Below are 23947 nucleotides of genomic sequence, written 5' to 3'. Positions count from 1 at the left end.
TCAGTTCTGCAGCTATAATCATTATCATAAATTTTATGACTTTCAGATGACCTATAAAAGAACATTCTGTTAGAATCTTAATGCAAGTGGGACAGTATGAAGAGTCAGAGACAGTGCGTTATGGTCTTTTCGCTCCCATCAGAGACTTTGGGTTTCAACTGTCATTGCCAACTCTAACTAGGTTAATAGTAGCTAAAAACAGTTTAGTTACTTACCTGTTCACGTGAAAGCTAATCATTGTCAGAATTAAATAAGTTTTACTCTCCTGACACACTTTTCATAATGTATAAGATGTGACAAAAACCTCAATTTATTGGAATCATGCAGTCTTATTTGATTGCAATGAATATAAAAATATTTTAAATTGTAAGCAAAAGATATGGATAACAAAATTCATTTTGTTACAAACATAATTGCTGTAAGTACTTCTTACATGTTATAACATGAGTTAATAATATTCACTAGCCTTATCATGTTCACACTCACTCTTCCAAAATCTCAAAAAGAAGATTCTTCATAGCATATAAAATTAAGAAATCTCACATAGTTTGTGCCAAACACAAAAAGCACATGTTTAATATACAGCACGAAACACTATATTGATGATAAGAGAAATGTCGCTCTACAATCTTTTCCATCTTCTGGATCCAGTACTCATATTCTGAAAAACATATTATACTGGATCTACAACAGATGGGAATATCCCATGCTGATTAAGCCACTTCAAACAGATTTTGTGCACTGCAGTATTTTCCAGCTTCTGTGCTTCTTGCATTATTCGTAGTACGTCATCTACTCGGTTGTATTTCACTGCTACCAGGTAAGCTGACTTCAGCTGGTGACAAAGTATGTATCCTGAAACCTAAAGAAACTTAGATGACAAAGTGTCAGCTTCTTAGAGTTACTAGCATTCTCATTTAAGATAATGACACTGATGACTGCAATAAGAAATGGCATGAAGAGCATGGTTGTATCACTTTTCTTTATTACACTAATAGTTTTAATTTGAGTATATTGTCACATTTGTCTGTCTGTTTCATTCGGATTTCAAAAATTTTCAAATCTATTAAAACAAATAAAATATATGCCAAATTTTATCTTGAGCAGTTGGTTACAGAACCCTTTCATGATGTAAGACATTAAATCTCCTGGGAATATTAGACCTAACATTTTCAATTCACTGAAGGTAAGTAAAGGAATCAGTGATCACAAAAATATTATAATATCAATCATTAGTGAAATTACAATAATTACTTGTAATGATAAGAAAGTCTTTCTCCTTAGCAAGTGTGACAATAAACTGATATCTAATTAACTTACAAGCACACAGAAAACTTTTAGCACTAACAATGACAATGTGGTGGCTTTATGGCACATGGTGCTGCTGACACTGTTGTTGATAATGTTGCTTTGGAGCATTCAGTAGTGTAGTTACCAGCACCCTTGCTAAAATTATAATAGACAGCCACACTTAGAAGGCTTAGAACTTAAAAAGTGTACAAAATAAAACACACTTAAAACATATGGGTTAAGAAACAGAAGGCAGAAGAAGTAGCTCATGAAAGTATGGTTGGATGACCACTGGAACAAGATTAGACATTTAATAAAAACTTAAAAAGTCAGACAATGCTAGTCTGATAGAACACAGAGCACATTATCTGGTGCACCACTTGCTGCACTCGTCTCTCACATAAAACGCATTCTGTTAAAATGTAGTGTATGGCACTTGGTACATCACAACAGCTATGTGTTAGTGGATCATCTCACCGGAGATGGAATCCATGCATCACAGGACAGTGTCCAATACTAAGGTCAGTTAAAAGGACTTAATTTGTTTCTGTGGCTGGAAGGAGCTAGTGCATATGCAGATGGTTGGCATAACTGATCTCAGCTTCTTCTTCCTCACTCCTAGTCACACTTTCTCTAATCAACACATGACTCTGGGCCGCAACAGCAATGTCAATTCATGAAGGAGGACTTTAAATCGTGTCACTTTAGGTAAGAAAATGCCTCCTTGGTTGCTGCATCTAATGCGTAAATGCTCCAAATTCCCATATACAGTTACAGTACAAATTGAAGAGTAATGCAAAATACAATTACACAGTTATACTGCATGCAAGATAAATAGGGATCAGAAAGACTCTCTAGGTTTAATAATAAAACACTGCCTCACAAAAAAAGTGAAACACCCAGAACACACAGTTGGATGTCAATTTAACTGTGTACATCTACACACCATCAATGGGTTAGTAAATGATTACAGTTGCAATTCTCTGTGACACATAGAATGGCCACGAGAGTGAATTAGTGATGTTCATGTTGAGTGTTGATTCCAGGCCTGGTAATGTATACAGGGTGAAGTGAAATTCGCACTCTCGGGCTTCGCAGCGCGACTCCTCACATGCCAGAAATAAAAAAAAAGTCTTTCACAAAATTTCTGCTGATGAGTACATCCAGCAGAAAAAGGACATTAAGGAGTGGTAATCTGGCAACACTGTAACTACATGTATGGTAACTACCTCTGTCAGCACATGTTACATGTGCTGTACAGTTGGTGCAGTGGATAGAGTTTTGGGTTATCATGCAGAAGGTCGATGATTCGATCCTGAGTTGGGGCATGTTTTTTATTTGGTAAATGTAGTCCTGGTGGTACGGTATCTGGCATCTTAATTGTCAACAGCAATTGCACTGGGTCCTCTAGCAAACATTTGCACTTACAGACAACAATTGTAAAAAAGGAAGATTGGTCAGCTTTGAAAGAAGCCCTTTCCATGTTGTGGGCATGAATTTCACACCACTGCATCTACCAGATGTGAAACCTATTTTCATTGTACTCTCCTTCAATGGTCCCATAGATTAGTACCAACTATTATTCTTGCCTCATTCAGGTCCATTACATTTCGTTAGGGCCTTACATTACCACTAGGAGTAGCAACATGCTTTGCAAGTAATGTCCAATCTCGGTTATTCTGTGTGTTATCACCATGGTCCCACTAATTATGTCTTTCACCATTGAATCTGGTGACTGCATGATGTTTAGTACATATCTCAATGCATTACTATTATCATTATTATTATTGTTGTTGTTGTTGTTGTTCTATCGATGGGATTGTGGAAACATCACGTCTACTACCATTAGGGAAACAATGGAATTCAAAACCAAACATTTCAAAATTAGCAGTGTCAGTATGAATCATCCAGAACAATGTCTTTCAGAGGGGTAATGCACGTTAGGTGGAACAGTGTTTATACTGTATGTGCTGTCCACCATACAAGGACTAGTTGCAAGCAGAGTAATGTGCCATGACAGACTCCAATGTACATGCGTACACATATTGAATTTTCTCACTGTAAACCTCTAAACCGGTGTGGCAGATGTATGGCATACACAAACGATGAATATGTAGATATGCTTCTGGTCCTTGGTGCATCTGCTAACCAGTCTGATGTTGCTGCTCATGAATATACTACTAGATATCCTCCTCGATGCCATCCAGATAAAAATCTGTTTTGTCATCTGGAGCTGCGCCTTCGGGAGTCAGGTTCTCTCCTTCCACCATTGTATGACAGAGGTCGTCCATGGACTCGCTGTACTCCAGCTACTGAGGAAGCTGATCTGGAGGTCATACACCAAGAGCCTCAGCGAAGTACATGTAGCATAGCAAGGCAGCTGAGTGTCTTGCAATGCACGGTCGTTAACTTGCTGCACGAGCATGGGCTGCACCCCTGTCATTATGCTTTCACCACCCCTAGCATTACGCTTTCACGCATCCTGCAGGTCGCCATCAGCAGGTGCAATTCTGTGAATGGTTTCAACAACAACAGGAAGCCAACGATGACTTCGTGAACACTGTAATATGGCCGGATGAAGCAGCATTCACTCATGAGTGTCTCTTCAATATGCACCATGCCCACCATTGGTGAGAGGTTAACCCGCACATCACTCATGACTGTGGATATCAAATTCACTTTGGTATCAATGTCTGGGCCAGAATATTGGGTGTTGGGGCCCCTACATGTTGCCTGACTGGTTGACTGCACAAAGGTATCATGCATTCCTCTCAAACTATCTGCCTGATGCACTGCAAGATGTTCCACTACATGTTCGGTAGAGGAAACATGATGGTACACTTCCACACTCTGGATTTAATGTGTGACAGTATTTGGATAGAACATTTCCAGGGAAATGGCTCAGACTTGGAGGTCCAGATGTATGGCCACTGCATTCACCTGACCTAAATCCCCTGGATTTCTTCCTGTGGACACACCTGAAGAAGCACGTGTACTGTATTCCGCCGATAAATGTGGAAGAACTGGTAGCGTGCGTTCATGCTGCTCTTGTTACTGTGGATGCCACTTTGCTGCAAAGGGTCCAGAGCTGTATGATCCGACAAGTTGTGCAATGTTTGGACATGCAGGGAGGTCACTCTGAGGACAACGTTTTCTGTTGTGAAGGTCATGCAGCCATTAATATGGACATTATTATTGTCACTGGTTGCTAATGTGCAACATGTGATTGCTCATATTACATGTAATATAAATGATAAGTAGTTGTTGTGTTACTGAACTTTGCTATCATCTTTAGCATCTAGAAATTGATACTGTTTTTGTAGTTATTCTGTCCTATGACAGATCAATTGTTTCAACTGTCTATTTCTTATTTGTCTAACCATGTATTTGTTATACTCAGCATTACAAAGTGTTGTAAATTTAGGATACATGTGACCTAAGAAACAGTGTATATTACAATGTGAAATGACAGAATGAAATTAACAATTCTATCCACTGCACCAACTGTACAGCACATCTAAGATGTGCTGACAGAAGTGGTTACAGTGTTGCCAGATTGCCACTCTTTAATGTCCTTTTACTGCCGGATGTACTCGCCATACGAAATTTTGTGAAAGACATTTTTTTATCACTGGCATGTGAGGAGACGCACTGCGAAGCCCGAGTGCACAAATTTCGCTTCACCCTGTATAAAGGGATGTTGAGTGATCACTATGAAGGGCAGGGAGATGCAGTGTATTTGTGTCAGATAACTCTATCAGCTGCTGAGAGAGTCTGAAAGGTACCACATTGTGAGTCTCCATTAAGCTGGCTGGTTGAATCATGCAATATTATGTTAGGTTAGGGTAGGGTAGGTTAGGTTAGGTTAGGTTGGGTTAGTTTTTGGGGCATTCAGATGTGACAGTGGCCTGATGATGGACTGCATGGAAATGTCAAGACAGACAGATTTGTCATCAATGTTCCAGCTGACCTTGTCTGACCACCACAAAGGAGGAACACTGTATTGTGCACCAAGCACATTGTAACTCCCCCCATATCAGCATCTGCAATCTGAGAACAAGTAATACACTTCATGCAATATTCTGTGTCATCCTGCACCAGTGGTTGGAGATTAGCAGCAGCTGGGCTAGGGAATAAATGTCCCATGCGTAGGCTGCTGTAAACACCACAGCACAAACAGCTGTGTTTGGAGTGGTGCTGTGACTGGGTAATGTGGCCTATCGATGAACGGCATTGCACTACATTCAGCAAATCAATTGAGGTGCCACACTATGCAGCATGACCATCTTAGGCATGAATAGTGGCGACCTGGGGAGAGGTGCTTATGGAATATCATCTCAGTTATGCAACTGGATTCATGATTTCCTGTCTACATCTACATCTACATGGTTACTCTGCAATTCACACTTAAGTGCCTGGTAGAGGGTTCATCGAACCATTTTCATACTACTTCTCTACCATTCCACTCTCGAACAGCGTGTGGGAAAGAGGAACACATAAATCTTTCCGTTCGAGCTCTGATTTCTCTTATTTTATTATGATGATAATTTCTCCCTATGTAGGTGGGTGTCAACAACATATTTTTGCATTCGGAAGAGAAAGTTGGTGATTGAAATTTTGTAAATAGATCTCGCCGCAAAGAAAACCACCTTTGTTTCAGTAGTAGTAGTAGTAGTAGTAGTAATAGTAGAGGGGTTTTCTGGGTGCACGACAGCAAGGTCTTCAGCGCCCGTTCAGTAATATAGTGAGACGGGTGTCAAGAAAAAAACTCAGAACGTTTACATAAAACGGAACATAAAACATGGGGAACAATCACTGAAAAATATGTGCTCACCCACACCGAAGCGTGGGATGAAGCAGGGCGTCAGCAGTAAAACATGGACAACACAGGAAGAAAATGGTAGAGGGAGATAAAACAATGTAGCAGATGGAAGTGGCTGGCTGACCGCAAGGAAAAAAGGGAGGAGTCAGCCACTCTGCAATACACTAAAACCTCCAGCGTAAAAGTTTAGGCCAGAGTCCAGACACATCACAAAACTTAAAAACCCTAGACACACACGTCTCATCGTTAGCTAAAACACAAGGCAGATCCCCATCAACTTGTGCTTCTGCCCTTGCATCACAGTATAAAATGCAGTCTGTTAAAATGTGCCGGACAGAGATGTGCACACCACAAGCATCACAAAATGGGGGATCCTCCGCCGTAATAAATAGCTATGTGTGAGAGGACAGTTCCCGATCCGAAGACGTGTGAGGGCCACCTCTTCCCGCCTGAGCAACCGGCAGGAGGAACGCCATGGCCGAGTGGTTGACTTTACCGACCGCAGTTTATTGGCCATCACCGCCAGCCATTCGTCCTCCGACAACTCCATGCACTTCCTGTGGAGTGCAGTGATGACTGACTGCAAGGGGATAGGACACTGGACCACATCCTGCTCTCTGCAGGCCTCCTTGGCAGCCCGATCAGCCTGTTCATTGCCCCAGATGCCGACATGACCAGGCACCCAGCAGAAGGATACCTCTTTACCCCGCCGTTGGAGCAAGTACAGTTGGTCATGTATCAGCTGGATCATCTCCTCAGTTGGGTATAGGTTCTGCAGTGATTGTAAGGCACTAAGAGAATCGGAGCAGAGAAGAAATCGATCGCCCCGAGCACGATGCATCTGCTCCAGTGCCTTCAGGATCGCGTGGAGCTCCGCTGCGAAAATGGTATATTCAGCAGGGAGGCGAATCCGGGTAACATGATCAAGGAACACCACAGAACAGCCAAGGAAAGTCTCCTGTTTGGAGCCATCAGTGTAAACGACAGTGAAACCGTGATGCACATCTAAAATGTTAAAAAACAGAGATTGGAATGTAAAATCTGGTGTGACATCTTTCTTAAAATTAGTCAAATCTAAAATAAGTTTGGGTCTCCGGAGGAGCCAAGGTGGAGATCTGCTCCAACCGCGACGTAAAACACGAAGACCAGCCATAGACATCGCACCGAGGCAATCCTGTGCGCGAATCCCATAGGGCTGCGTCGCACGTTGCCGGTTATGAAACAATTGTGCCAGAGGAGACTGAGCAACGGTATGGTATGCAGGGGTGTATGGTGTGGACAAAGTTTTATACGCCTGGCGCACTGTAAGTAGCCATTGCCGCATATGAAGTGGCGGTTCACCAGCCTCTGCACAGAGGCTTGGTATGGGGCTAGTTCGGAATGCCCCAGTGGCCAACCGAAGCCCTTCATGGTGCACAACGTCCAACAACTTTAAGTAAGACGGCCTCACAGACCCATACACCGTGCACCCATAATCGAGCCGAGATCGCACAAACACACTGTAAAACTGGAGCAGACAAGTCCTGTCAGCTCCCCATGTACTGTGGCTAAGACATTTTAAAATACTTAAAGCCTTAAGTGACCGCCATTTCAGGTCTTTAAGATGAGGTAACCAAGTGAGCTTCGAGTCAAAAATGAGCCCCAGAAATCTCACCGTGTCTTTAAAAGTAAGAATAGTGTCCCTCATCCTCAACTTAGGAAAGGTTAAAATCGAACGAGAACGGTTAAAAAGAACACATACAGACTTCTCGGTGGAAAACTTAAAACCACTCTTCTGCGCCCAGTCATCCAAACGCCTAATTGTAAGTTGCAACTGATGAGTTGTCATTGCAAGGCTTGAAGAAGAGTAAAACGAAGAGAAATCATCCACAAACAAAGAACACTGGACAGAACTTTTCATTATGGACGTAATCCTATTAATAGCGATGGCAAAGAGAGTCACACTTAAAACACTACCCTGAGGGACACCATTCTCCTGCGCAAAGCGATCAGACAGGACATCATCAATTCGGTATCTAAAATATCGTGGCGAGAGGAAAGACTGAATAAAAAGAGGAAGACAACCACGAAAACCCCATTTGTGAAGGTGCTCCAGGATGAGACGCCTCCAAGTGGTATCGTAGGCCTTCTCAATGTCGAAAAATACACCTAAAAGGTGATGATGGTGTAGGAAAGCTTGTTGTATTGCCGCCTCCAGGAGGGCAAGGTTATCGAAGGTGGAACGAAACCTCCTGAACCCACACTGAAAGCGACTAAGGAGTTGCCGGGATTCTAACATCCAGACAAGGCGGCGGTTGACCATCCGCTCCAAGGACTTCCCTATGCAACTAGTGAGGGCAACACTACGGTAGGAACTTGGGCTCGTGCGGTCTTTCCCAGGTTTTAAAAAAGGGATTAAAACTGCCTCATGCCACGTGTCAGGAAAGTGACCCGACGCCCAAATGGCATTAAAAAGTGCGAGGAGGATTTCTTTGTTGCGCATTGTGAGGTGCCATGGCATACTGTAATGGATCCTGTCATGACCAGGGGATGTGTCACGAGCTCCAGACAATGCAGAATCCAGCTCCCACATAGAAAATGGGCAGTTGTAAATTTCATGAGAAGTGGACTGGAAGTCCAGACTACATCTCTCAGCAACGGCTCTATGGCGCTGGAAACCTGGATCCTGATTGGTTGTTGCAGTAACTGTGGCAAAATACACTGCCATAGTCTGGGCAATGTATCGCAGATCCATGTGGAGAGTGCAGTTATTCATTACAGCAGCTATGGGGCACCTCCCTCCTCTGCCAGAAATTCTCCTGATGGTCTCCCACACAATGGAACTGTTGGTGGAACGATTAATGGTGTGCCAGAGGAGACTGAGCAACGGTATGGTATGCAGGGGTGTATGGTGTGGACAAAGTTTTATGACCTCTTCTTGCTCTCACGAATAATGCGGCGACATCTTGCCCTCGCCACCCGAAAGGCTGCAAGATTCTGAGCAGTTGGCCGACACTTGAACCGACGCAGAGCTGCACGCCTGGTCCTGATTGCAGAGCACTCCACCAAGGCACAGGTGGCCTCTTCCGGTGGCCTGTGGACTGTGGAATGGATGCTGCAGCGGCGTGGTGGACCATTTTGGTAATATGATCCACCCACACCTCAACATTCGCACAGTGTTCGAATTGGGCCAACTGGCTATAAAGTGTCCAGTCAGCTCCACTGAGCACCCATCGTGGTGGTCTCCTTTTGAGGCCCAGGCCATCTGGCAGGTGAATCCAGATTGGGAAATGATCACTGCCATGCAAGTCAGCAACCACTTCCCAGTGAGCACTGGGGGCAAGAGCCGGAGAGCAAAGCGAGAGATCAATGGCAGAGAATGATCCAGTTGCTGTGCTGAAATGAGTACTCTGTCCTCCATTGAGCAAGTAGGCACAGGATGACAGGAGAAGCCTCTCAATTGCTCTACCCCTGGGGCAGGTAATTGCAGAGCCCCAAAGCACATTGTGGGCATTAAAATCACCACAAATAATGAATGGCTGGGGGAGCTGTGTAAGAAGGTCGGTGAGGGCCGCTTCATCAAGTGCATCATGTGGGGGTAAGTAAAGCGAGCATACAGTCAATGGATGACGCACGTGCACAGACACAGCGACGGCCTGTAAAGTCGTTGTAAGTGAGAGAGGCGAGGAGGGGTAGTCTGTCCTGATGATGAAAATACCTATGCCTCCTCTAGCTCTCTTTCCATGCAGGTCATCCTTTTTGTGGAGTGTATAGCCTCGTATCTCAGGGGAGTATGATGGATGGAAATAAGTCTCCTGGAGACAGAGACACAGTGGTCTACCCTGAGATAGTAGACGAAGTTCCTCCACATGCGCCCTGAACCCTTGCAAGTTCCACTGAAGTATTGGAGCCATCTATGATGGGGATAGCACCTTCATCCTATCTCTCTGACGGGGCGGGGAGACTGCAGCAAGTGGAGGGGCAGGCGTGGGGCGAGATGATTTCCCCACACATACATCGGATTCCATCAACTCTGGGGAAGAGTCAGATGAAGCCTCACGGAAAACAACATCTGCATGGTCAGACAGTTTACCACATGATTTGACCCGCTGTTGCTGCTGTACGGGAACTTTCTGAGGTTTGGTGGGCTTTGGGGGAGCTGAGTGGGAGTGGTAATGGCTGTACTGGGCTTCGGAACATCCTCAGCTGTTAGAGGCGCCTGGGGCTGGCCCAAGTTCGCCACTGTACCTTTGTCTGCCGTTCGAATAGGGGCTACTGGCTCTGAAACACTGGCTGCATTGCAAGTGCACTGACAGCTGCATGTATTAGTGCCAACACTCACCACCTCTGTCTGCGTTGAGGCATCGACTTTTGGAGTAGGCTTCTGAACCAGGGATGCAAAAGATGTAGCACATGTGGGAGGTTGCATCGACTTATAGATCTTCTTGGCCTCACCATAGGGGATACGCTTGCTTGTTTTTATTTCCTGGACTTTGTGTTCCTCTAAAAATATTCGGCAGTCCCTACTCCAAACAGGGTGGTTCTCAGAGCAATTGATACATTTGGTTGGAGAGGAGCAACCAACTCCTTCATGAGCAGCTTTACCACAGTTGCCACAAGTCGCTTCGCCTTTGCATCCTAAGGTGGTATGCCCAAAACGCTGGCATTTGAAACAGCGCATTGGGGTCGGGAAACAAGGCCTCACACTAAGGCGAAGAAAGCCAGCTTTAACATGTTCAGGAAGTTTCGTGCTACTGAAGGTTAGAATAAAGGAGTCGGATTTGACAAGATTGCCATCAACCCCCCTCATGATATGTTGAACATCAACGATACCTTCCGGAGCCCACTCACGTTGCAGTTCTTCCTTGGGAATGTCAACTAGATCCCGGCACGTCACAACACTTTTGCTGTAGTTCAAGGTGCTGTGCAGTTCAGTGTCTATGGCATACTCTCCAAGGCATTTAGCAGACTGAAGGTTAGTTGCTTGCTGGTAAGTGTAAGTTTCCACTAGCAAGGTCCCATTACGTAAGCACTTCACCGATTTTAAGGAGCCACAGATTCCCTACAAACCCTTTTGTATATAGAAGGGTGAAACCTTCTCGAAACTACCCTCCTTCCGTTTCACAATGAGAAACACATTCAGGTTACCAGAATGTATTCTGTTACTTAAGACTCGACTTGTCAAAGAAGTGCTGGAGTCAGGGGGACTGACTGCACGAGCCCTCTTAAGAGACTGGGAGTTAGGACCTTCCAGCGTCCCACCATTTCTGCTGGGAGGAAGAAAAGAGGATTTCGAAGGATCCATCTCGGTCCCACGAGCAGCTAGGGAACTAGAAGTCCACCTAGACAGAGCCCCGCGTGCCTAGGTAAGCCTTATACAACTGGGGTGCGGCAGGTGCCCCAGAGGTTGCCCGCTTGTGACTGTTCCACCCCAACAGCCATGCATCTTATAGGCGCGCAGCACGCCATAAGATTGAGGGTTTTTTTACAGAGGTTTACCTTCCTCGCAATCCAGGCGGTCAAGCCAAGATTACCATTCCCCGCAGCACACAACATTCCACTGCTGCACCATACGGTGGTCGCTGAAGCATGTCCGGGGGTTACGGTGACAGAAGACTGGCAGCGCTGACCAGTCCCCAGCTCAGGACCCCGGGGTCGCCAAGCCCGTACTCAGCAAATGAATGCTGAGCCCCTGGGGGGTTTGTTTCAGTGACTGCCACCCCAACTTGCATATCATATCAGTGACACTCTCACCCCTATTGCACGATAACACGAAACAAGTTGTCCTTCTTTGCACTTTTTCAATGTCCTCCATCAATTGTACCTGGTAAGTATCCCATACCACGCAGCAATAACACAGCAGAAGATGGACAAGTGTAATGTAGGCTGTCTCTTTAGTGGGTTTGTCACATCTTCTAAGCGTTCTGCCAACAAAGCGCAGTCTTTGGTTTGCCTTCCCCATAATATTATCTATGTAGTCTTTCCAATTTAAGTTGCTCATAATTGTAATTCCTAGGTATTTGGTCAAATTGACAGCCCTTAGATTTGTGCAATTTATCGTATACCCAAAATTTATCAGATTTCTTTTAGTACCCATGTGGATGACCTTGCAATTTTCTTTGTTTAGTGCTAATTGCCACTTTTTACACAATACAGAAATTCTCTCTATATCATTTCGTAATTGGAATTGATCATCTGATGATTTTACTGGACGGTAAATTACAGCCTCATCTGCAAACAATCTGCAAACAATCTAAAGGAGCTGCTCAGATTATCACCTAGATCATTTATACAAATCAGACACAGCAGAGGGCCTATGACACTACCTTGTGGAATGCCAGATATCACTCTGTTCTACTCGATGATTTACTGTCTATCATTATGAACTGTGACCTCTCTGAGAGGAAATCACAAATCCAGTCACACAACTGATACGATACTCCATATGCACACAATTTGATTAATAGTCACTTCTGAGGAACAGTATCAAAAGCCTTCTGGAAATCTATGAATATGGAATCGAATGAGATCCCTTGTTGACAGCACTCATTACTTCATGGGAATAAAGAGCTAGCTGCGTTGCACAAGAATGATATTTTCTGCATCCCTGTTGGTTATGTATCAATAAGTCATTTTATTCAAGGTGATTTATAATGTTCGAGTACAGAATATGCTCCAAAATCCTACTGCAAACTGAGGTCAGTGATATAGGTCTGTAATTTAATGGGTTACTCCTGTGTACTTTTTTGAATATTGGTGCGACCTGTGCTACTTTCAAATCTTTAGGAACAGGCCCTTCGTCAAGCGAGTGGTTGTATATGATTGCTAAGAAAGAAGCTATTGTGTCTGCATACTCTGAAAGGAACCTGATTTGTATACCATCTGGATCGGAAGACTTACCTTTCTTAAGTGATTTGAGTTGTTTTGCAACACCTAAGACATCTACTTTTATGTCACTCATGCTAACAGCTGTTCTGCTTTCGAATTCTGGAATATTTACTTCGTCTTCTTTCGTGAAGGAATTACGGAAAACTGTATTTAGTAATTCCACTTTAGTGGCATCTGAGTTGGGCGGTCGGTAGAAGGAGCCAATTATTATTTTGGTATGGCTGTTGAGTATAACCTCTACCCATAGTAATTCGCAAGAATTATCTATTTCAACTTCACTACAAGACAAACTACTACCAACAGACACAAACACACCACTACCATGTTCAGAAAGGATAGATTAAATATCTATCCTTTCTGAACATGGTTTGCACCTCTGTAAAAATTTTGGCAGAATTTATCTCCGACTTTAGCCAGCTTTCTATTCCTATAACGATTTCAGCTTCAGTGCTTTCTATCAGCACTTGAAGCTCTGGTACTTTTCCAACACAGCTACGACAATTTACAACTACAATACCGACTGTTGCTTGCTCGATTCTCGTTGTTTCTTTGCCCTGCACTCTTTGAGACTGGAGCCCTTTTTGATCTTTCCCATGACTATCTAGCCTAAAAGACCGCCCAGTCCACACCTCCTGTGTGTAGTGGACACCTGACCTATTTAGCGGAATCCGAAACCCCACTACCCTATGGCGCATGTCAAGGAATCTGCAGCCTACACAGTCACAGAACTGTATGAGCCTCTGATTCAGACCCTCAACTCGGCTCTGTACCAAAGGTCTGCAATTGGTCCTGTGGACGATGCTGCAGATGGTGAGCTCTGCCTTCATCTCGCTAGCAAGACTGGCAGTCTTCACCAACTCTGATAGCCACCGAAAACCAGAGAGAATCTCTTCCGATCCATAGCGACACACATCATTAGTGCCGACATGTGCCACCACCTGCAGTTGGCTGCACCCTGTACCCTTCATGGCATCCAGAAGGACCCTTTCCTCATCTTGGATGACCCTCCCACACGGAGTTCACATTGGCTTTCTTCCCATCCTTTGATGCCATATCCCTAAGGGGCTCCATCACCCGCCTAACACTAGAGCTCCCAATGACAAGCAATCCCACCCTCTGTGCTTGTCTGGACCTCTGGACCTCTCAGGAAGACCAGCCACTGCTGCAACAGGTGAGGCTGCCCTTGCTGGCTCAGAAGTACTTTCAGCAGTGGGCAGCACCTCAAACCTGTTACGGAGGTGTAAGGATACAGTCTTGCGGCCAGCACCAACTTTTGCCTTCTGCCCAGGGATTCACGACCCCGCCACGATTCGCCAAACACCGTCAGCCAAGTGTCCGAATCCGAGGGTGCAGTGGCATAAGAGATCCCAGGTGATGCTACGGGTTCCAGAGGCACCAAAGCGCTCGCCTTGGATGTCCCAATGTTGCCGCGGCCCAGGGCAACAGCCTGGAGTCTGTCGACCATGGTCAACACAGCTTCTAGCTGTTTACGGACGGTGGCCAATTCCCCCTGAATCCGTACACAACAGGCGCAGTCCCTATCCATACCTAAAAATTTTTTTTCCTCTCTTTTATCTTACAAGCCGTTCAAAACAAACAGATGACTGATGACTACACGAATTTACACTATATGGGTATTAAAATGCGATGCTACAACTCTCAAATACTATAATATGCCTGAAATTTGTGAATTAAACTATGCAAGTACCCAAAAACATGCAGAGAAATTAAGAATTAAACTACAACACAAATAAGTGAGCTAAGAGTACGAATTGGTGCTGGTTGCTGCTTATCTAGTGGCGGCAGGGAGCTCACTGTCAGAGGGGTCACAGTTCATAATAACTGACAGAAAGTCACTGAGTAATACAGAATTGATTTCTGGCATTCCCCAAGGTAGTGTTACAGGCCCTCTGCTGTTCCTTATCTATATAAACAATTTAGGAGACAATCTGAGCATTCATCTTAGGTGCTTGCAGATGATGCTATCAGTTATCATCTAGTAAGGTCATTAGAAGATGAAAACAAATTGTAAAATGATTCAGAAAAGATATTTCTATGGGGTAAAAGTTAGTAATTGACCCTAAATAATTAAAAGTTTAAGCTCACCCACATGAGTGCTAAAAGGAGTCCATTAAACTTCAGTTAAACAATAAATCCATCAAGTGCAAAGGCCATAAATTCAACTAAATACCTAGGAATTACAATTACGATCAACTTAAATTGGAAAGAACAGACAGAAAATGTGATGAGATGGCAAACCAAAGATGGTATTTTATTGGCAGAACACTTGGAAGATGCAACAGATCTACTGGAGAGACTACCTACACTACGCTTGTCCGACCTCTTTTGGAGTACTGCTGCACAGTGTGTGATCCTTACCAGATAGGGTTAATGGCGTACATCAAGAAAGTTCAAAGGAGGGCAGCAAATTTTGTATTATTGAGAAATAAGGGGGAGAGTGTCATGGACACATAAGACAAGATTTGGGGTGGACATCATAAAATAAATGCATTTGTAATAGTGATGGGATCTTCTCATGAAATTTCAACCACTAACTTTCTTCTCTGAATGCAAAAATATTTTGTTGATGCTGAATGATGGTCATAATAAATAAGGGAAATCAGTATTAGGAAGTTAGTGAAAAAGCAGAGAGAACTTTATTGGACCTTCAAATGCAGCTGAAACACTCCAGGAAAACTGAATTTGAGCAAAAACCTATTGTAGCTGGGTGAGGAGCATTCCTTGACATAGAAAGCTAAATCTTATGTGTCAAATTATTAAAAGAAACTAAAACTCTTCATTCTATATAAAGTCGGTCAATTAATTAAAATTATGCATCCACTTACTTGTTCATTGCACAGTAATGGTTCAAAAATTGTAGGTCAAAAAGTGAATCAGAAATTCTGCAATTTGTCTTCTGAAGTGTTTTGTTGATGAAAACTAGATTATAGCTCCTCCTTGTGATAAGTCACATGAGCACAAAATATTAGATACAGAGACAAGTTGCTGGGGAATGAGAAAGTATCTTAACTTGATTGATATAATGACGGCCACTGATTATGATAGTTAGGTGTCAGGTTCAATGTATCTTATGCAAAAATCTATTCTCTCTTCTAGCTGTAATTTATCATTGACCTCTGCAGTAATGGAACATCTGATATGAATGGAATAGGGCACAGCTGGAACTAGTTTTCAAGAATGGTCAGAAGATAGATGCACAGAATTACATTTTGTGATCATGTATAGTGGCTTTACTAAGCCCGCTGTATGAACAAATAGAAAATACAGATATGTTATTACACATGTCCAGTGAGGGCACCTGAGGTGGGGGAACCAACAAATGTTGAGGTCACATGAACCTCTGTATTGGGCAAATACAAGGCCGCCAGGTAATGGACTCATAACATTTCTGTTATCTGACTTTGCCTCTACAAATTAACTACAACAGTCAATGATGTTTACCTGGAATGAATGACACTCGTGTTGCATAGTTTTTTTGTTGAATGTGTGTTAATTTCCAACAAAAACTATTATTCCAGAATGAGATTTCCACTCTGCAGTGGAGTGTGCCCTGATATGAAACTTCCTGGCAGATTAAAACTGGGTGCCGGAGCTAGACTCGAACTCAGGACCTTTGCCTTTCGCAGGAAAGTGCTCTACCATCTGAGCTACCCAAGCACGACTCACACCATGTCCTCACAGCCTCACTTCTGCCAGTACCTCGTCTCCTACCTTCCGAACTGTACAGAAGTTCTCCTGCGAACCTTGCAGAACTATTATTATTTAGTTTTATGGACTAATAGACTTAGCTTAATCTATTGTTTCAGAACATTTGTTTGTGGTCAGCAAATGTTGGGATACCCTTTGTGAGGCTTACAATATTGATGACATGGTGGTCTCATTTGTGGTCTGCCAAGCAGTACCATGGATGCAAAAATTCTTGAGCTTTGATTACAACAGCTAAAACATTGTCATGAATTATTCAAGCCCTTCACTAGCTCTACATCACAATAGTCACAGGTGCTGCCAGCCATCCTGGCATTTCAGCTATTCAAAGAGGCTGAAGAATACTGTGTAGTAATTCTCTTTGTTATCCAACCATTTTTACAACAAGCACATGCGGCAGCAGCGAGGCTAAAATTCTTACAACACTGTAACTTTTGCATTCTGGAGTGTGGATTTTCAGGGATTCAAAAGAAAATGTATATTCGTGTGTGTGTGTGTGTGTGTGTATGTGTGTGTGTGTGTGTGTGTGTGTGTGTGTGTGTGTGTGTGTTAGATTAGATTAGATTAGATTAATACTAGTTCCATGGATCATGAATACGATATTTCGTAATGATGTGGAACGAGTCGAATTTTCCAATACATGACATAATTAGGTTAATTTAACAACATACTTAAGTTAATATAACAACTTTATTTTTTTGTGTTTTTTTCTTTATTTTTTATTTTTATTTTTTTATATTTTTGTTTTGTTTTTTTTTTTCTTTTTTTCTTAATTTATATCTAAAAATTCCTCTATGGAGTAGAAGGAGTTGTCATTCAGAAATTCTTTTAATTTCTTCTTAAATACTTGTTGGTTATCTGTCAGACTTTTGATACTATTTGGTAAGTGACCAAAGACTTTAGTGCCAGTATAATTCACCCCTTTCTGTGCCAAAGTTAGATTTAATCTTGAATAGTGAAGATCGTCCTTTCTCCTAGTATTGTAGTTATGCACACTGCTATTACTTTTGAATTGGGTTTGGTTGTTAATAACAAATTTCATAAGAGAGTATATATACTGAGAAGCTACTGTGAATATCCCTAGATCCTTAAATAAATGTCTGCAGGATGATCTTGGGTGGACTCCAGCTATTATTCTGATTACACGCTTTTGTGCAATAAATACTTTATTCCTCAGTGATGAATTACCCCAAAATATGATGCCATATGAAAGCAATGAGTGAAAATAGGCGTAGTAAGCTAATTTACTAAGATGTTTATCACCAAAATTTGCAATGACCCTTATTGCATAAGTAGCTGAACTCAAACGTTTCAGTAGATCATCAATGTGTTTCTTCCAATTTAATCTCTCATCAATGGACATACCTAAAAATTTGGAATATTCTACCTTAGCTATATGCTTCTGATTAAGGTCTATATTTATTAATATACGGAACTGTATGTACTGTGTCTTGTCAAAATTCAGTGAGAGTCCGTTTACAAGGAACCACTTAGTAATTTTCTGAAAGACAGTATTGACAATTTCATCAGTTAATTCTTGTTTCTCAGGTGTGATTACTATACTTGTATCATCAGCAAAGAGAACTAACTTTGCCTCTTCATGAATATAGAATGGCAAGTCATTAATATATAATAAGAACAACAAAGGACCCAAGACTGACCCTTGTGGAACCCCATTCTTGATAGTTCCCCAGTTTGAGGAATGTGCTGATCTTTGCATGTTACGAGAACTACTTATTTCAACTTTCTGCACTCTTCCAGTTAGGTACGAATTAAACCATTTGTGCACTGTCCCACTCATGCCACAATACTTGAGCTTGTCTAGCAGAATTTCATGATTTACACAATCAAAAGCCTTTGAGAGATCACAAAAAATCCCAATGGGTGGTGTTCGGTTATTCAGATCATTCAAAATTTGACTGGTGAAAGCATATATGGCATTTTCTGTTGAAAAACCTTTCTGGAAACCAAACTGACATTTTGTTAGTACTTCATTTTTACAGATATGTGAAGCTACTCTTGAATACATTACTTTCTCAAAAATTTTGGATAAAGCTGTTAGAAGGGAGATTGGGCGGTAATTGTTGACATCAGAGCTATCCCCCTTTTTATGCAAAGGTATAACAATAGCATATTTCAGTCTATCAGGGAAAATGCCCTGTTCCAGAGAGCTATTACACACGTGGCTGAGAATCTTACTTATCTGTTGAGAACAAGCTTTTAGTATTTTGCTGGAAATGCCATCAATTCCATGTGAGTTTTTGCTTTTAAGCAAGTTTATTATTTTCCTAATTTCAGAGGGAGAAGTGGGTGAGATTTCAATTGTATCAAATTGCATAGGTATGGCCTCTTCCATTAACAGCCTAGCATCTTCTAATGAACACCTGGATCCTACTATATCCACAACATTTAGAAAATGATTATTAAAAATATTTTCAACTTCTGACTTTTTGTTCGTAAAGCTTTCATTCAATTTGATGGTAATACTGTCTTCCTCTGCTCTTGGTTGACCTGTTTCTCTTTTAATAATGTGTGTGTGTGTGTGTGTGTGTGTGTGTGTGTGTGTGTTTTTCTCCAGTCAATCAATCAAAAGTGCAATAAGTTACATAATGTTTCAGTGAGCCCCGGGTTAGGTGATTCACACAGTAGACATAAGACAGTATGACCCCTTCCTGGCTGAAGTGCTGCAAACTGCATGTGCATTTAAAACACTGTAAGCTGTGTAACAAACATGAAGGACATGCCCACAAAAAGAAAGGCAAAAAGAAAATGTGTAACGCCTAATTACTTTGCTAAGTGCAGAATCTTCTGTTGCCATTTTTTCCATGTTTGCCCATTAAACACAGCTTTCAAAAAATTCTGCTTTCTGCAAAAGAAAATGTTTGTGTTTTGCAAAATCCAGAGTTTATTACATAACATGCTGCACAGTTTGACTCTTAGGAATAAAGGTGAAATATGGCAGATAGCTCCAATATCAGCTCTGGTCAAGATTTTGTGTTGTCAAGTGTGGATGATGATATACCAATGGAATATATGTACATTTACAACTGATTCTACACATCGTAGTACTGTGTCTGGTGGAAGGTATTCAGTGACCAGTATGACTTCCCTCTCCATGTCCCGTTAGTATGTGACACACAAGAGATGTGTGTCTCAGTAAGTCTCCTTGTACCTGCAAATTTCTCTAATTGCATCATCCTGATTATTGTAGGAGATCTCCCTAAAGCATATAGCCTCAGACTTTTTACACTTAAATCCTTAAATGGTGCACAAAATTGTGCAGTCTCCCAGAGAAGAATGTTAAGCAACTCTGTGATGCTGCAATGACTAAATAAACTGAGGAAATGAAACTGTTCTTCACTCACTTTCTCCACTTCTTCCATCAATTCATTGTGGTTAGTGTCCCAGACTGATTCCTTGGAATACAGACTTAGAAAAGAAAACTGATATTGTGAGGACACAGAGCAGTTCAGAGGTGTGTTGCATTTGTTACCAGTAGGTTCAATCAACATATGAGTGTTAGGGAAATGTTACTCAAAGGGGAATCCCTGGAAGGAAGAAGGTGTTATTTTCACAAAATACTACTGAGAAAGTTTACAGGTCCATCATTTATGACAGATTGCAGAACGATCGTACTGCAACTGACATAGATCTTGTGTAAGGACTGCACAGATGGATAAGAGAAATCAGAATTCATACAGAAGCCCATAAACAATCATTTACCCTTCATTCCATTTGAGAATGGAACAGGAAACAGGGTGACTAGTAGTATCACGAGGTACTCTTTGTCCTGTATGGTGGCTTGAGGGATGTAGGTGTAGGTGTAGGTGTAGGTGTAGGTGTAGGTGTAGAGTCAAGTTCAAAACACAGGTGAGATATATCTGAATGTTAAGAGCGGCTTGCATAATGGGATTTGGGATAGATGAGAGGCTGGACTGCTCCTGCATGATGACAGTATCTAGTCTGAATCCCACTTAAGGCTTTTTTTTCTGCTGCAGTAATCTATCCATTTGTCAAAAGCAAGAAATTATTGGAGTGATGAGATCATACACAAGAATTACCTAATAGAGTTAAAACATGGAACATGCAGGAACAGCACTATATCCGAGTCTTCAGTTCTAGGCGAAAGACATGAGGCAGGTAAGGGAAGAGAACATGGGGAAGATGGAGGTTGGGTGCAGACAGGGGGATGTAGGGAGTCTGAAGGAGGGGAATAGAAGGTTTGATCCTGCAAGTTCATATTATTTGTGTTAGAGTTCAAAGTAATTAAGGGTTTTGTTTATCTTCATATTTTGCCACAGTAAGCAAATATGTTAAATGTAGCAACAATACAGATGCTGCAATTCTAGTGCATACCACTTTACGTACATACCTTACTTTCAGGTTCTGTAATCAGTTTTATGAGAGATTCAGCTTCTGTAACTGATGATTTTTCTACTAATTTATTCACTGAGAGCACCAGTACTTCATCACATACAGCAAATCTCTCTGAATTTTCTGTATTTTTAATACAGTTGACAAGTCTTTCAATGCAATTTACAGATGAATCTCCTGCGTATTTACTGCACACAATTCTATAAACAGTGAGTGGTCTCAAATGATATTCATCAATAATCCTACAATCAGAAGAAAAACAGTAATCAGATGGATACTTTTATATATATTTAAAGAAAATATCATCAAACTGTTAGCAACTTTTCTTTAGTTAAGTAGCCACAAATAAACCAGAAATTTTCATGGTATGATACTAAAATATTTATATGTTATTGACAAAAAAAGAAGGCATAAAAATGCTATAGCAAGCATAATGACTTTGAAAAATGCAAGTAATATATTTTCCCCAGACAAAATTGGACATAATCTTTATAGGTGGTGTGTGTGTGTGTGTGTGTGTGTGTGTGTGTGTGTGTGAGGGGGAGGGGGCGCAGTGCACACGTACATGTGTGTTTAGAGCACTTAGTGGTAAAGGCTACTAGCAGCCTAGCTTCAACAGTCAAAGACAAATATGGTTGAAATGATTAAAAGCACAAATCATGACATATAGTTAAAATCAGTCATTTTCTCAAATTTTCAGGCAGATTCAGCTGCACTAAAATGCCTAGTGTAAAAACTTTACATGTAGTTACTGTAGTAAAAATTCTAATAATCTGGATTTAAAAAACAGTGCAGTCATGAACCAGTCCTCCTGACAAAACATTAAAATCTATTTCTTAACAATTTACGAAAGGAAATGAAATAAAAGAAAGGCAAGATGATCTTTAAATGTCAAATCGACAGTGCTGTCATTACAGTCTGAAAAAATCCTTGGGTAGGACAAATATGGGAAAAGAAATCAAATGTGTCCTGAATGTAGACATTCTAACATTTGACTTAGCTGATATGGGGAAACAATGGAAAATTTTAACGTTTCTCCACCTGAATATGAGTCCAGTACCTTACCCATTGAGCCACGTCATTCAGTGCAATAATTTAGGAAGCAGATCTGTCTGTATACTACATGTAGATAAGTAATAAGTATTTAATTTTGTTTAAATGTCTCATTGCTCACAATAGGTACATGCAAATCAATTCCATTATAGAGTGAGCAACAGAAGGCCCTCTCTCCTCCTCCAACCTGCTAGCATGGCATTTTAAGATGCCCAGTACCTTTAGATGCAGGAAATTTGAAAACTAAAACAGATAAAAATCAAATATGAGGCTTGAAAATCTCATCAAATTTCAATTGTATCCCTGATTTATAAGTGTGATGAGACAGTTAAAATCAACACACTGATACTTATCTCTAGAAAATCTTGAATCAGTCATCACAGCCCACTCCTCCAACTTCCTAAAGTGAGTTACAACTGATGAGTTGCTGCATCAGTGTTGGAGGGGGAACAAAAAATTGCAAAATCGTACAAATGTAATGTGCCTTGTGCTGGATTAATTATCAAGGACTTCTTCATGCCTGGTAAGCAGTAATGCAGAGAAGGAGACTTTGAATTCTCTCAAAAATTGACACTGATATGGTGTCCATAGAGAATATTAATAAATCAAGGCACTTTGCTGTTACACGTTACACTGGTAGAGATCACCACAACATACTTCGATGGCCAGAGCCTCAGGCTATTCATATCCCGTGAAGTTAGCAGCACAGCAAGTCAATGTCATTTTGTGTGTTTCTGTGAAGCTTCTAGGATCAACCTGTCAACAGTCTAATAGCAGTGCCTTTACTTGCTTTGGTTACTATCAGACTATTATTTGCTAGTTTGTGTTAATTTTGGTTTTTGGCTTGATTGTGAACTGGTTTGCAACTAGTTCTGCTACTTTACAGCCCATTATGAACAGGATATGGTGTTGGGTGCAGCCTCGTTGCTCGCAACCCATCCCTACTCAGTATTTGCTACAGCCTTACTGGTGCTGACCACATCTGTGCTGACTGCAGACTCATTGCCCTCAACATACTTTGTGCTACCTCTGGTGCAAGCTCAGTGAATGTGTCTGAATGACACAGTATAGACGTTATACTACTAACACAATGGCAAAAAGGGTAACACTTGAAATAATTCCCATACTCAGACCTATCAAAAAAAATTTCACCAAATCAATATCCATACAGGTATATAGACAGGACCAACTGGATGGATACAGGTAGACAAACACAGAAGCCCCCAAAATTGAGCTGTTCTATCATATTTTGCCTCCAAGCAGTGCTCCACATCTTTTCAAAGTAAAAAAAAGTTGTAATTAATGTAGTCTCCATAAGATAGCCTACTGTAAAGCCACAACATGGATCAGGGATTTTTATAGGATATTAACATCTCTTGAACCCACATTGAGGGCAGCTGTGTGCCTTCCTAATTTCTGGAATCCAACAATTGACCATTCTCTCCAAGGTCCTTCCTAAAATTACCCTATGGTCCATTTTGTTGGCTGCATAGTATCATAACCCTCAGACAGCGCTGAATCCAAAACCTACATCCTACATGCAGAAGGCACAGACATCCATCTCAGTATTTATATACCTGAAGCCCATCAACCCCTCCATCACTAAACAGTGTCTCCAGATGGTGGAACTTCCTGACAGATTGAAACTCTGTTGTCAACTGGGACACAAACACGCGACATATTCTTTCCTGGTCCAGCACACAAATTTAATCTGCCAAGAAGTATCAAATTAGTGCACAGCCTGTTGGCCAGTGAAATTTCATTTTTTGTCCAGGAATTGTCTGGAGATACCCCTGCCTCAGAAAAGCTATAAAG

At 41.7% G+C, this 23947-nt stretch overlaps 1 protein-coding gene across 1 annotated transcript in view; it reads right to left on the bottom strand.

Moving 5' to 3' along the window:
• Positions 1 to 317: 317 nt before the first annotated feature.
• The window catches only part of LOC124721170 (zinc finger FYVE domain-containing protein 26), a 423927-nt gene continuing 400297 nt past the window's right edge, over positions 318 to 23947 (bottom strand). Inside the window, exons 36-37 of the mRNA XM_047246006.1 lie at positions 21078 to 21321; positions 318 to 862 (exon numbers count right to left, since the gene is read on the bottom strand). Of these exons, the coding sequence (XP_047101962.1) occupies positions 674 to 862; positions 21078 to 21321 (433 nt within the window). The 3' untranslated portion in view covers positions 318 to 673. The remainder of the gene's footprint in view (positions 863 to 21077; positions 21322 to 23947) is intronic.

Source organism: Schistocerca piceifrons, chromosome X (genome assembly GCF_021461385.2).
Source record: "Schistocerca piceifrons isolate TAMUIC-IGC-003096 chromosome X, iqSchPice1.1, whole genome shotgun sequence".
NCBI lineage: Eukaryota > Metazoa > Arthropoda > Insecta > Orthoptera > Acrididae > Schistocerca > Schistocerca piceifrons.
The sequence above is the reverse complement of the archived record's forward strand: the minus strand, read 5'-3'. Positions and strand labels throughout refer to the sequence as shown.